General features: G+C 36.7%; 1 protein-coding gene across 1 annotated transcript in view; it reads right to left on the bottom strand.

Moving 5' to 3' along the window:
- LRRC7 (leucine rich repeat containing 7) overlaps positions 1-13,134 on the bottom strand; it is a 518,594-nt gene that overhangs the window by 122,212 nt on the left and 383,248 nt on the right. The window contains exon 22 of the mRNA XM_053693367.1: positions 8,815-9,069. Within this exon, the coding sequence (XP_053549342.1) occupies positions 8,815-9,069 (255 nt within the window). The remainder of the gene's footprint in view (positions 1-8,814; positions 9,070-13,134) is intronic.

Consider the following 13,134-nt stretch of genomic DNA (forward strand, 5'->3'; position numbering starts at 1 on the left):
TTAGTAACTAAAATTTGTATATCAAATTGTTCACTTAACGGGCTACTTGAGTGAATCTCTGTTACATTATCTTGTGTATTTTTAACTTTTTTCTCTCTTTGTTTGCCTGCCATGGCTGAAGGGGAAGTTCTGGTTTGTGCAGTGATAAATTTGTCCATAGGAGGTGAATTGCTTGTGGGTTTTAATGTGAGATAGCGTGTCTATATTCTGGTGATATAGGAAAAAAAGAAAAGAAAAGAGTGGGGAAGGTGAATTAGTGAACTTGTCGAGTAAAGGGGTGTTTGGGTGAAGGAAAAGATGATGTTGGTGGAAAAAGGAGGAAAGAGAGAAGAAAAAAAAAAAAAAAAAAAAAAGGGAGAGGTGGGGAAGAAGGAAGAGTGAGAAAGTGATTGGTTAGGTTGCAAGTGGTGGAGTGCTGGATAAGATGGAAAAAAAAAAGGTGCGTGTGATTAAGGCCCTTCACTCATGCAGCCTATAACTAAAAGTGAGATTGATAACAACTTGTTATAATAAACCTTAGTTGGTATATAACCTTGCGCTCTATTCTTTTAAAAAAAGTATTATTTGGATGCCCTGTATATTTTTATAGAATTTTAGAAAAGTCTTGCTGATCTAATCGGTACTTTACAATTTCAGTTTGTCTCTAAGCCTGGTACGATATCAAAACAAGAGATTTATAGCATGTATTTTCATCAAAAGTTTAGGCTGCTTCAGTTGGTAGTATAGTTATAGTTTAATATACTATTCTGCTTTTAGCAGCCTTAAATTTATATGGTCATTGTAAATTTATTTAACCATTCAGTCTTTGATGTATTTCTAAGAATAAAAACAATCCAAGTCAGGATCTATATATCGCATACAGGAGAAATACAATAGACCTTTGCTTTCCCACTCTTATGTATAGATGATAACTAATAAATTACATTAGACGGATATATATAAGCCCATTTGGGGGGAATTTACAGTTTGATTTAAATATGTTTAGCTTATTTTGTGAATATTTTAGTGACTCAGTCTATTTTACTATTCTTAATCTATATACAATTCTGCTTAGTTCAATTTTGCTCTTTTAATCTATTTCTATTATGCTAGCTCTATATGTATAGTCCCCTTATTTCTATTGTAATTACCTTTGAATCTAGTAAGTTAAACAAGAATTTGCATACAATCAAGGTGACACAGTTTTCCCCCCTTTCCCCCTTCCCTTCTACGTTTCTCCCCCTTCCTTCCCCTTTCAACCCCTTTTCTTCTCCCCTTTTATACTATCTGTATGATTAGGTAAAAAAGGAAGTTTTATCACGTTATTTTCAGCAAGAGAGTAGGCTATTTCAATTATATCTGTGATCTTGCTTTAATTTTATAGATGATCAAAGGAGAGAATTTTTTTTGCTATCCCTCTATTATAAATAGACAATAAACAAGTATATAGTGGAAAGCAAATATAATCAAAACAGGATGGGGAAAATTCTAAGCTGTCTTATGGAGGGGTTTTTCAGTGTGTTTTCTGGAGATTTTGTAGGCAGCCCTTATTTTAGATATATTCAGCCAATTAAGAAGATACCCATTGGACCAAGTTATTTTTCTATCCTTACTACTTGAAAACTATGTAAAATGTTTTACCTAGTTCAGTTCTAACTGTTTAATATTTTCTCTCTTAACAGTTTTACAGAAATAGCCTTCTCAGTTCTGTTAATATTCAGGGTAAGACCTATTAAGGTACATATAGATTTCGATATGAATTTAACAGTGAAAAAGAGGAATAGTTTTGAATTTATAAACCAGATTTTCCCCCTTTTCACTTATTATCTAGATGGTACCTCTGACCCTTCTAATTCTTACAACAATCATATAATAAGCATCTAGCACAACATTACTTTTGTGAAAATGCAAAAAGTCTCATATAAAAGTCTATAATTTTCCTCTTATATATGTTCTTCCTTCTTTTGTTCTTCCTTCCCCTTCCTTTTTTTCCCTCTTCTTTTCCCTTTTATTTTACTACTTGGGGGCTATTTGTGGACTTGGATAAATTGCCTCTCCAAGATAAGGGGGAAATACAGAAAAGAAAAAGTACCTGACCCGGTTTTGCAGATTATAGGTCCCAGGCTAGTCACGCTATCAGGGTTTTTTTTTTTCACTTCGGTATAAGCTCTATGTTCCCCCTCGCAACATTGGTGGGGGGGAGCAGCTCAGCACAGTGACACCAGTTTACCAGTGTGGAGCAGCTTCACGTCCAAGAAAAGGCGTCCGTCTAGTGTCTTTCTCCTCTCTGCTCCAATGAGCGCGTTCAGGCAGGCTAACGGCGTGTCCTTCGCCGGGTGAAAAAAAGATCAATCCGCCTACAGGCGTGCAAGTTCCTGTCGGGACAATCGTACTCCTCCGCCTCTCTACATCGGGAGCAATCACACCAGGGGATCCTCCAACCAGGCGGCGTCCGTTCGACCCAGGTAGTGGTGTATTTCTCTAACCTCTAGGTAATAGGTTTAGGAGTCTCTGGGTTCAGGTTCCTTGCTAGGTAAATACAAGCATTTGCGAGTCTGTGTAGTCCCCGCACCCCCTCACGCAGCACCAGTGGGAGGGGGGGAGGGGTGGATAGGGTTCCAGGTGATACAGGTATAGGAGTATCAGGAGATTTAATTTCGTGCTTCAGTTATGTAAAAGTCACTGCTTAACACTGCTTCGTTCCTCTCCTCCACTTTCCTTCTCCTTTCCCTTTATCTCCCTTCCCTTTTAATTAATAGTCTCTTCTCTTTAGAATAGGTGGATTATATTTTGTCCCAGTTTGTGGTGTGCTCTAAACTGCAGCTTAGTGCGTTCTCTTTGCACTATTGGAGTGCTTAGGAGCAGGTGTTAGGTTGCTAATTGAGCTACCCCTGGACTAGGGTTTAGGCACCGGTTCTCTGCCAAAAGCTCTGGAAGGAGCATAGAGCAAGCCTTCACACGTCCTCACGCTTGGGCTCCACCCATAACACTCCCCCTCTAGAACATACAATTTTAAACAACTATACAGTTTACTTCTATTATCAAATTTGCTTCATTTTCTTGGTATTATTTGTTGAAGGAGCAGCAATGCACTACTGGTTTCTAACTGAACACATGGGTGAGCCAATGACAATCGGTATATACATGCAGCAACCAATCAGCAGCTAGAACCTAGGTTCTTTGCTGCTCCTGAGCTTACCTAGATAAACCTTCATCATAGGATATCAAGAGAAGGAAGCAAATTAAATAATAGAAGTAAATTGGAAAGTTGTTTAAAATAGTATGCTCTGTCTAAATCATGAATATATAATTATGATTTTTCTGTCCCTTTAAGGTACTCCTCTGGCATTCCTTTATGCAAAATGCACCTTTGCCTGTGTAGACAAAAATCCTTGCACCGGCCCTGTTTGTTTCTCCTTCACATATAGAACACATCTAGATAAACAGAAATCAATTTACAATTTGCCTTTCTAAACTTCTTTGAGGGACCTTGCAGTACAGATGAGACTTCTTAGATAATCTCGCCTGAGTGGAGAGTTTAAAGGGACACTGAACCCAAATTTTTTCTTTTGTGATTTTGATAGAGCATGCAATTTTAAGCAACTTTCAAATTTACTCCTATTATCAAAATGTATTCATTCTCTTGGTATGTTTATTTGAAAAAGCAAGAATGTAAGTTTAGATGCCGGCCCATTTTTGGTGAACAAACTGGGTTGTCCTTGCTGACAGCAAGAAAAAAAGTGCTGTCCATGGTCCTGAACCAAAAATTTGCTAGCTCCTTAGCTTAGATGCCTTCTTTTTCAAATAAAGATAGCAAGAGAATGAAGAAAAATTGATAATAAGAGTAAATTAGAAAGTTGCATAAAAATTGCTGCTCTATCTCAATCACAAAATAATTTTTTTTTGTTCAGTGTCCCTTTAATATCACTGGGCCCATTGAGTGTGCCAAACGTGTTCCCAATCATGCTGCATTTTGTGGGTTTTACTGTTAGAGGGGACTTAGATTTTTTTTTTAAATGCAAAAGAGCTGTTTAATTTAGGGCAATGCCTTACAAAAAGCCCTTTTAAGGGCTTTTGGTAGTTTAGCATTAGATTAGGGGGTGTTTTTATTTTGGGGGGGCTTTTTTATTTTCATAGGGATTAGCTTTAACATTTTTATTTCGGATAATTTTGTTTATTATTTTCTGTAATGTTAGACTTTTTTATTTTTGGTAATTTTAGATTAATTTATTTTAATTTAATCTTAGGTTTATTTTTCTAAGTACTGTTAGGATTTTTTATTTTAATTATAATTTAGTATTTTATTATTTTATGTAATTTGGGGTTAATTTAGTGGGTGTTAGGTTAGGGGGCTTAGTAATTAAATTAGTTATTTGCATTGTGGGGGGTTGGCGGATTAGGGGTTAATAGGTTAATTAGGGTACTTGCATTGTGGGCGTTTGGCGGATTAGGGGTTAATAGTTTTATTAGGATTATTGAGTTGTGTGGGTTTGGTGGTTTAGGGGTTAATAGTTTTATTAGTATTATTGCGTTGTGTGGGTTTGGCGGATTAGGGGTTAATATATTTATAAGGTTTGTTGCGATGTGGGTTAATAGCGGATTAGGGGTTAATAGTTTTAATAGGTACTTTGCGATGTGGGTAAATGGCGGATTAGGGGTTAATACATTTATTAGGTAGTTTGCGATGTTGGGGTTGGCGGATTTAGGGGTTAATACTTTTACTAGGAAGATTGCAATGTGGGTGAATGGCGGATTAGGGGTTAAAAGTTTAATTAGTCATATTGTGTTGTAGGGGGTTGTCAGTTTAGGGGTTAATACATTTATTATTAGTTGTGATGTGTGGGGATTGTGGATATAGGGGTTTTACGTGTCGGGTTTATTTTTGGGAGGCGGGTTAGACTTTTACAGGAGATTTGATATTTTTTTATTTTCTTAGGTTCTGGCAGTTTCTAAAGTGCTGTAAGTCACTGGCAACTCCAAAAATGTGTATTTACGCAAATTTCTGGACATCAATAGTTTATCCGACTTACGGCACTTTATGAACTGCCGGCTCCGTATATGTGATACCTCGATGTACGAGGTGAAAATTACGGGCGGCGCGAGTTTCAGCAGTTGCACTGAAGCCTGGGCCGCAAATGTTATCTCGCCCTAGATCTCATATTAGACAATTGGTCCTGCAGCTCTTCTGTCATCACCAGACAAACACCAGATCTCTTATTAGACAATTGGTCCTGCAGCTCTTCTGTCATCACCAGACAAACACCAGATCTCGTATTAAACAATTGGTCCTGCAGCTCTTCTGTCATCACCAGACAAACACCAGATCTCTTATTAGACAATTGGTCCTGCAGCTCTTCTGTCATCACCAGACAAACACCAGATCTCATATTAGACAATTGGTCCTGCGGCTCGTTTGTCATCATCACACAAACACCAGATCTCAGATTAGACACCTGGTCCTGCGGCTCGTTTGTCATCACAATATCCACAACAGACCTCATATCAGACAGCTGGTTCTGCAGCTCCTCTATCCTCACCATACAAACACCAGACCTCAGATCAAACACTGTTCCTGCAGCTCTTCTGTCATCACCATATCCACACCAAATCTCAGATCAGGCATCTGTCCGGTAGCTCATTTGTCATCACCATACCCACACAAGACCTCAGATTAGACACCTGGTACTGCAGCTCCTCGGTCATCACCATATCCACACCAGACCTCATATCAGACAGCTGATCCTGCAGCTCATCTATCATCACCATACAACACCAGACCTAATATCAGACATTTGGTCCTGCAGCTCTTCTTTCATCACCATAAAAACACCAGATCTCATATCTGACACCTGGTCCTGCAGCTCTTCTGTCATCACCCTATCCACACCAAGTCTCAGATCAGGCAAATAGTCCTGCAGCTTTTCTGTCTTCACCATACCCACTCCAGACTTCAGATTAGACCTTCCTCAACCTTTTTTCCCTCAGTCAGTCCTATACTTACATGAGATCTCTTAACCCTTGTTCTAAAGTCCTTCTGTCAGTTAATATATCATAGGCCAACTTTCTGCTGTCTGATGCTTTGGTTTTCCCTACATATGTGGGCCATGGGGCCTCTGCAGGAGGAGTCTATGAGACACATTACACTGGATCTAATTGCCACACTGCCAGGCAGAGCTTTGACAAATGCTGCACCAAAATCGGTGTCATACCATGGTGGAGTGCTCCAAATGCCATTAAAAAACACTCTTAAGTTCATAGCACTGCAGAATCTGTTATAGCCATGCAGAATCTGTTGGCGCTCTACAAATACCTGATAATAATAATAATAGCACATGGCATGTGTTACTGATCCCTGATATGGGGCTATTTTATGGTAGCTAGGCTTTTCAACAAAAAATATTAAATGTATAGTTAACCTGTTTTCCCTGATTGCCGCATAAAAATACATTCTTCAATAACTTTCTCAAATTTATGATACACCATTGTCCATCAAAAACTCAATTTACTTTGTGACATGAATAACTTATTCAGTCACACACTGTATAACATGTAGTGACTAAAAATGTATTTGTACACATCATAATCATGAGGTTTCCGGATTCAGGAGACTAAAAAAAAATCATATTTCCATCAAAAACAGGGTCATGAGCATTACCTTCTACGGTCCTCTTCAGTAGCCATGAACCAGATTGGAATATATGGAAATGATCTGAATCTTAGCACCAAGAATATAGTATAGAAAAACAACTTAAAGGGAAACTAAATACATTTCATGCCGCTCCATCTAATTATGGGAGCTGCCATTTTGGAGCCTAGGTTACTTTGCAGGTGTCTGAAGGAAAGTTACTGCACACGTGCAAACATGTCAGCACTAGAATGACTAGAGGGATTCAGGGAATAACCTCAATACTATGCTTATATCATGTATTAAGTGTTTAATGACCCTTTAATGCATCAGTATATATTTATTTTTATTTTCAGTTTCAGGCCTTAGCGTTTAAGGATTGCCCGAGCAGGCCTGAAACGCTAGTTAAGTAGCTGTGGTCTGCGATGATTGACAAACCCTGCTCTTTTGCTACTGGTTGCGTGAGAGCAGGGGGCACGGCTGCACAAGAAATTGCTTGTGCAATGTTAACTGTGAACTGCGCATGCTGCTTGCTCACCGTGATAAATGGAGCCCTATTTTATCTACTGGTATAAAGTTTTCACTCCATATTTATTCAGGCAATAAAAAATGTAATCATGTTTAATGGGACATGAAAGCTAAATTAAACTTTTATGATGTAGATAGAGCTTCTTATCAAATTTACTTTGTTCCCTTGGTAGCCTTTTGTTGAAAAGCATACCAAGTATGGTCAGGGGCAGCAATGCACTACTAGGAGTTAGCTCTGATTGGTGGCTACACACATTTGTCTCTTGACATTGACTCACCAGATGTTTTTAGCTAACTCCCAGTACTGCATTGTTGCTCTTGAGCTGACTTCAACTATGTGTTTAATCAGTTTGCAGGGGTTAAACATATTATTATAGGCACAATAGCACTAAATTACAATGATTTAATACATTCTTAATGCTTTAAAGGGACAGTAAACCTACAAACTAATGTTATATAATTCTGCACATAATGCAGAATTATATAACATTAGCTCAGTGCCAAGTTATAAAACAAAAGATTGCAGAGATATTATATTTAAAAATGCAATTTTACTGACCGCGGCTCCTGACTCTACTGAGTGGGTCTTAATTTGCATAAGCGCATCGCGGGCACGCTGTGTAGTCACAGCCGGCCCAATTGCACCATTAAACTGAATGTAGCTCACTCTGGTCTGGTAATGGGAGCGAGCTACATTCAGTTTAATGGCGAGATTAGGCCCGCTGTGACTAGACAGGGTGCCTGCAATGTGCTTATGCAAATTAAGACCCTCTCAGTAGAGTCAAGAGCGGCGGTTAGTAAAATTGCAATTTTAAATATAATATCTCTGCAATCTTTTTTTTATAAACTTGGCGCTAAGCTAAGTTCATAGGTTTACTGCCCCTTTAATATCCCGCTTCTGCCAGGCTGAGCTTCCTTACATGTCACTTTTCATTTGCTGCACCTCTCTGCCAATCCCTTCAACTGGCTTCCTTTAGCCTCCAGAATTAAACACAAAATTCTGACTCTGACATTCAAGGCCCTAAACAACACTGTTCCCCCCTATATCTTTGCCCTTTTCTCAAGATACTCTCCCTCCCGTCCCCTTAGCTCTACTCATGACCTCTTCCTCTCCTCCTCTCTTGTTACCTCCTTACATTCCTGTCTACAGGACTTCTCCAGAATGGCCCCTATTTTGTGGAACTCTCTGTCTCACTCTACAAGAATCTCCCCTAGTTTTGAAAGTTTAAAGCGCTCCTTAAAGACTCTACTGTTCAGGGATACATACAACTTACTCTAACCTTTTCTAACCTCAGTTCCTCTCCTTATTTGTCATTCCCTTGAACCCCCTTAACATGTAAAAACTTACAAGCCCAGCTGTTTTGTAGATAAAATTCATGAGAAGTGATATAGAACAGTGAAAGTCTTGGCAGGGCATTCTACCTATTTGTCTCCTATAAATGATACCTTGCATCTTAGATCTATGTTTATAGCTCTGCTGAATCTGTTGGCGCTATACAAATAACTGATAATAATAATAATAATTTAACAGTTTATTTTTGCACTTTTATGTCTCTTTAAATGTTGCTTGTTTTCTTCTGGATGATGGAACATTACAGTCTGAGGATTTCTTAGGAAAAGCAAATACAACATTTGTATCATATGAAAAGTCTATATTCTATCAAGATAACAAGGCCCCTTACCTGTTCTGGGTATCCATCCATACTTCTTTGTCCTTTTGTTTGGATCAAACACCGTCCAGACTGCGGACCTCTTTGTGCAGAAGGGATCTGAATTGGCAGCGGTGACTGATACTGCTGAATGGTCACTTTATTCATACCCCCATCATAATGCGGCTGCTCTCTGGATCTGTGCTGTAGGCTCTGGGATCCCATAAGTGTCTGAATATGGCTTCCAGCCTGTGGGTAATGTAACCCGTTAGGCAAAGCTTCAGGGAGCTGAAAAGAAGCAATTGTTATATCTTACACGTTCGACTAGAAGAAGACTTGTTAGGCACCTGAGGTTAACGGCCACTACAGATGTGAAGCTAATCAACAATACTGATCAAAACTAAACATTTAGGGTCAGATTACGAGAGACGCGTTAACAGTTACACGCAAGCTATATCGGGTTTATCCCGGCTCTTTGCGTGCGTCGGATGAAGCGCTCGTATTATAAGTTGAAAGTAAAAGAGATCACTTGAGCGTAATTGAATTTAAAGTATGTACATTTATGTATATATATGTTTATATGTATGTACATATGTATTTATGTATGTCTGTGTGTGTACACATATATGTATACATATATAGACATATATGCAATATTCATATTTAATAAAGTGTTATATACAGTACAGGTGGCCCTCGGTTTACAACGGTTCAATTTAAGCCGTTTCAGAATAACAACCTTTTTTTTCAGTCATGTGACTGCTATTGAAAAGCATTGAGAAGCAGTGCATTGATTAAAATAGCCTGTAGGTGGAGCTGTCCGCTTGTGTTGCAGCAAAGATATGCAAGCCAAGCAAGCTGAAATTAGTTTGTGTAACTAGACCTGTGCTATCGAGCAGTTTCCAAAGGAACAATATCTTCCTGTCTATAAATGATTCCAGATTGAAATGCATAGAAAGAACTGTTTGCAGAAAAATGCACGTAAAGTCTGTGTTGTGTTATTATTTTATTAGGTTTATAATGCAGTTTAGCAAATGTTTTTGTTCATTTAACTTAGTTTAATTATATATTCTATGTTGTGTGATTATTTTATTAGGTTTAAAATGCTGTTTAGCATTTAAAGTCTTTATTTCAAAGCTTTAAAAATAATGTATTAGGTGTTACTTATGACAATTTTGAGAGGGGCCTGGAACCTAACTTCCTCACTTCCCATTGACTTACATTATAAACTGGGTTTCAATTTACAATGGTTTCGATTTACAACCATTCCTTCTGGAACCTAACCCCCTGCGTAAACTGAGGGCTACCTGTACTGTGTATTTACTGTAAATATTTCACATTCCAATGTTCTTCACATAGGGAAATATGTTCTATGTATTTCTAAATATATATTCCTATATATATCTGTATATATATATATATATATATATATATATATATATATATATATATATATATAATCTATATATATTTATAGGTATAGATATTTATTGTACAAAAATTCCATCAGATCTATGTAGAAATATGTATTTATGAATAAATACAACATATTATGCTATGTAAAGAACATTAGAATGTGAAATATTCATATTTTCATGTTGGGTTAGCGCACATGAGAATATGATATCAGGTTTACGCGGGAGTAGGGTGGGTTTTTCCCCACTTCTTTTGCTCCATTGAGCTCTACGGGGGAATATATTAAACGCAGATATTCTAACTTCGTTTTTTGAGAGAATGGGGTCAGTGCCCAAGCAAAAAATGTACTTTCAACTTGCAATGCGAGTTCTACCTGACGACGCATGCAAAAAGCTTACTTCTAGCGAAATTAAAGGGACAGTCTACACCAGAATTTCTATTACTCATTTTGCATAACCAACACAGTTACTTTAATATACTTTTTACCTCTGTGATTACCTTATATTTAAGCCTCTGCAGACTGCCCTCTAATCTCAGGACATGCAGTTTAGCCAATAAGTGCAGACTCCTAAATAACTCCACGGGAGTGAGCACAATGTTATCTATATGACACACATGAACTAGTACTGTCTAACTGTCAAAAACTTTCAAAATGCTCTGAGCTAAGAGGCGGTTTTCACATGGTTTAGAAATCAGTTTGAGCCTACCTAGGTTTAGCTTTTTAAAAATACCCCCAAGGGAACAAAACAAATGTAATGATTAAAGTCAGTTGGAAAGTTGTTTAAAATTGCATGCCCTATCTGAATCATGAAAGTTTAATTCTGACTAGACTGTCCCTTTAAGAAAAAAAATGATCAAATTATTTAACTACAAAAATCCCCATAAACTTTAAATATATTTATTTGTTGATAAGTGATACATTTTCTAAAGGATTGTGATGAACCCCTTTATGTTAAATGAACATAAATGCCAAACTTACATTTTCATGATCTAGATAGAGCATGCAATTTTATGAGATTTTTTTCATTTACTTCTTTTATCAAATATACAACATTCTCTTTGTATACTAAGTTTAAAAGCATACCTAGGTAGGCTCAGGAGCAGCAATGCACTACTGGGAGCTAGCTGCTGACATATATGTGTCTTGTCATTGGCTTATCCAATGTGATCAGCTAGCAAAATTGAACTCCTAAAAAGGTAAAGTCTCTCTCAGGAGACACAAGAATTGCAGCTCCCGTGCAGAACACAGTCAGTGAGTGGATCTTGCAATTTCCTGCCTGGGAGCTGAAATGCTTGTGGTTCTTGTGTATAACTTTACCTATGTGTTTATTATGGCATTATTTCTTCTCTCTATGATGCTTTACATACATTTTAGTTTCTTATTTTTTACAAATTAATCTGGATGTCTTGCGGGGGTCATGACCCCTTAATGTATCTCTGGCCACAAGTTATGAGAAATATTTAAAGCTAAAATTGTTGCAGTGGGAGATCTGGATGCAACAAATTCTGTAGTGCCTAGGGCAGCACAACAGCTATACATGCCACTGAATATCTCTATAAAACTATCTCTATGCAGGGAATAGGAAGAGGTATCATGTCACAAATGCATTTGAAAAACTTTTGATAATGCATTGGAATGGCTTTGAATTTGGAAATCCTCTAAGAAAAATTAAACTAAATTTGAACAAGAATTATAATTAGACCTTCCATGTCAACAGAGGACCTTTAATTAACAATGAAATGTAAACACACCAGTGAGTGCCACCTATAGATATGCGAATATTTCGCAACATTCAAAATGTAAAATACATTTTTATGTATTTGTTTATCAAACATTATCACATTCTAATTTTGAATATTGGTGTTCAAATTTTAATTAACATTTGGTAATATTCGTTCGAATATTCAAATTTTATGTATGCTTTCTGTTAGTTATAACATTCGATTTAAAATTAATTTATGCAATTCGAAATTTCAACCTTTGATTTTGACTTAACTTATGTGAATCGAAATTTTGCAAATTCGATTTAGAATGTAATTCAAGTGAATCTAAAAAGTATTTCTAATCTACATAATTTTAATTTAGTATTCGAATTATGCAATATTCAAATTCAAAAGCAACATTAGAAATCAAGAGCAAAATTCAAAATTCAAAGCAACATTTGAAAATACAAAAAAAATAACATTTGATTTTCAAATATTAAAGAATTTTCATTCTTATGGATATTCGATTGTATAAAGCAAATATCCATAGGAATATTTGTTCTACCGTTCAAATTTCAATTTAGCCACATTTGTCCATCCCTAGTGCCAACATACTTGTCTATTTTTTTAACTTTGTATGATGCTTTTTTCTATAATTGTTAACTGAATTCAAATACACAAATAATTGTGACCATAAAAATGAATGATAACCAAAATACCAAATGTTTTCAGGATAAAGGTGGTAAATGTGATTTTTTAAATTCATTTGTACACAAAATGTAGTAATAGTGTTTTTTGTTTAATCCAGAACTAAGGAATTTGGTGGTGCTATACAACTAAACGATGATAGTAATAATAATATTAACAATAAGGTATTTAAAGCAAAGATTAGCCCGAGGATAGTATAAAGGAGCATTTTTAAACATTTTATTAGTTGCTTAAATATTTAAAGGGACATTGTACACCATATTTTTCTTTGCATAAATGTTTGTAGATGATCCATTGATATAGCCCATCTAGGAGTGTTTTTATAAAAATGAATAGTTTTGCTTATTTTTTAAATAATATTGTGCTGATTTTCAGACTCCTACCCAAGCCCCAAAGTTTTAGGTATACGGACACCAGACTGCTTTTGTTTGTATAATGGGAATTTTCATATGCGGGGTAGGGGAGGAGTCTGCTATCAGACCCATTCAGTGGGTGTCCCAGGCTAATCTTATCAGTAGTTTTAAA

The sequence above is a fragment of the Bombina bombina genome, chromosome 10 (assembly GCF_027579735.1).
Source record: "Bombina bombina isolate aBomBom1 chromosome 10, aBomBom1.pri, whole genome shotgun sequence".
Taxonomy (NCBI): domain Eukaryota; kingdom Metazoa; phylum Chordata; class Amphibia; order Anura; family Bombinatoridae; genus Bombina; species Bombina bombina.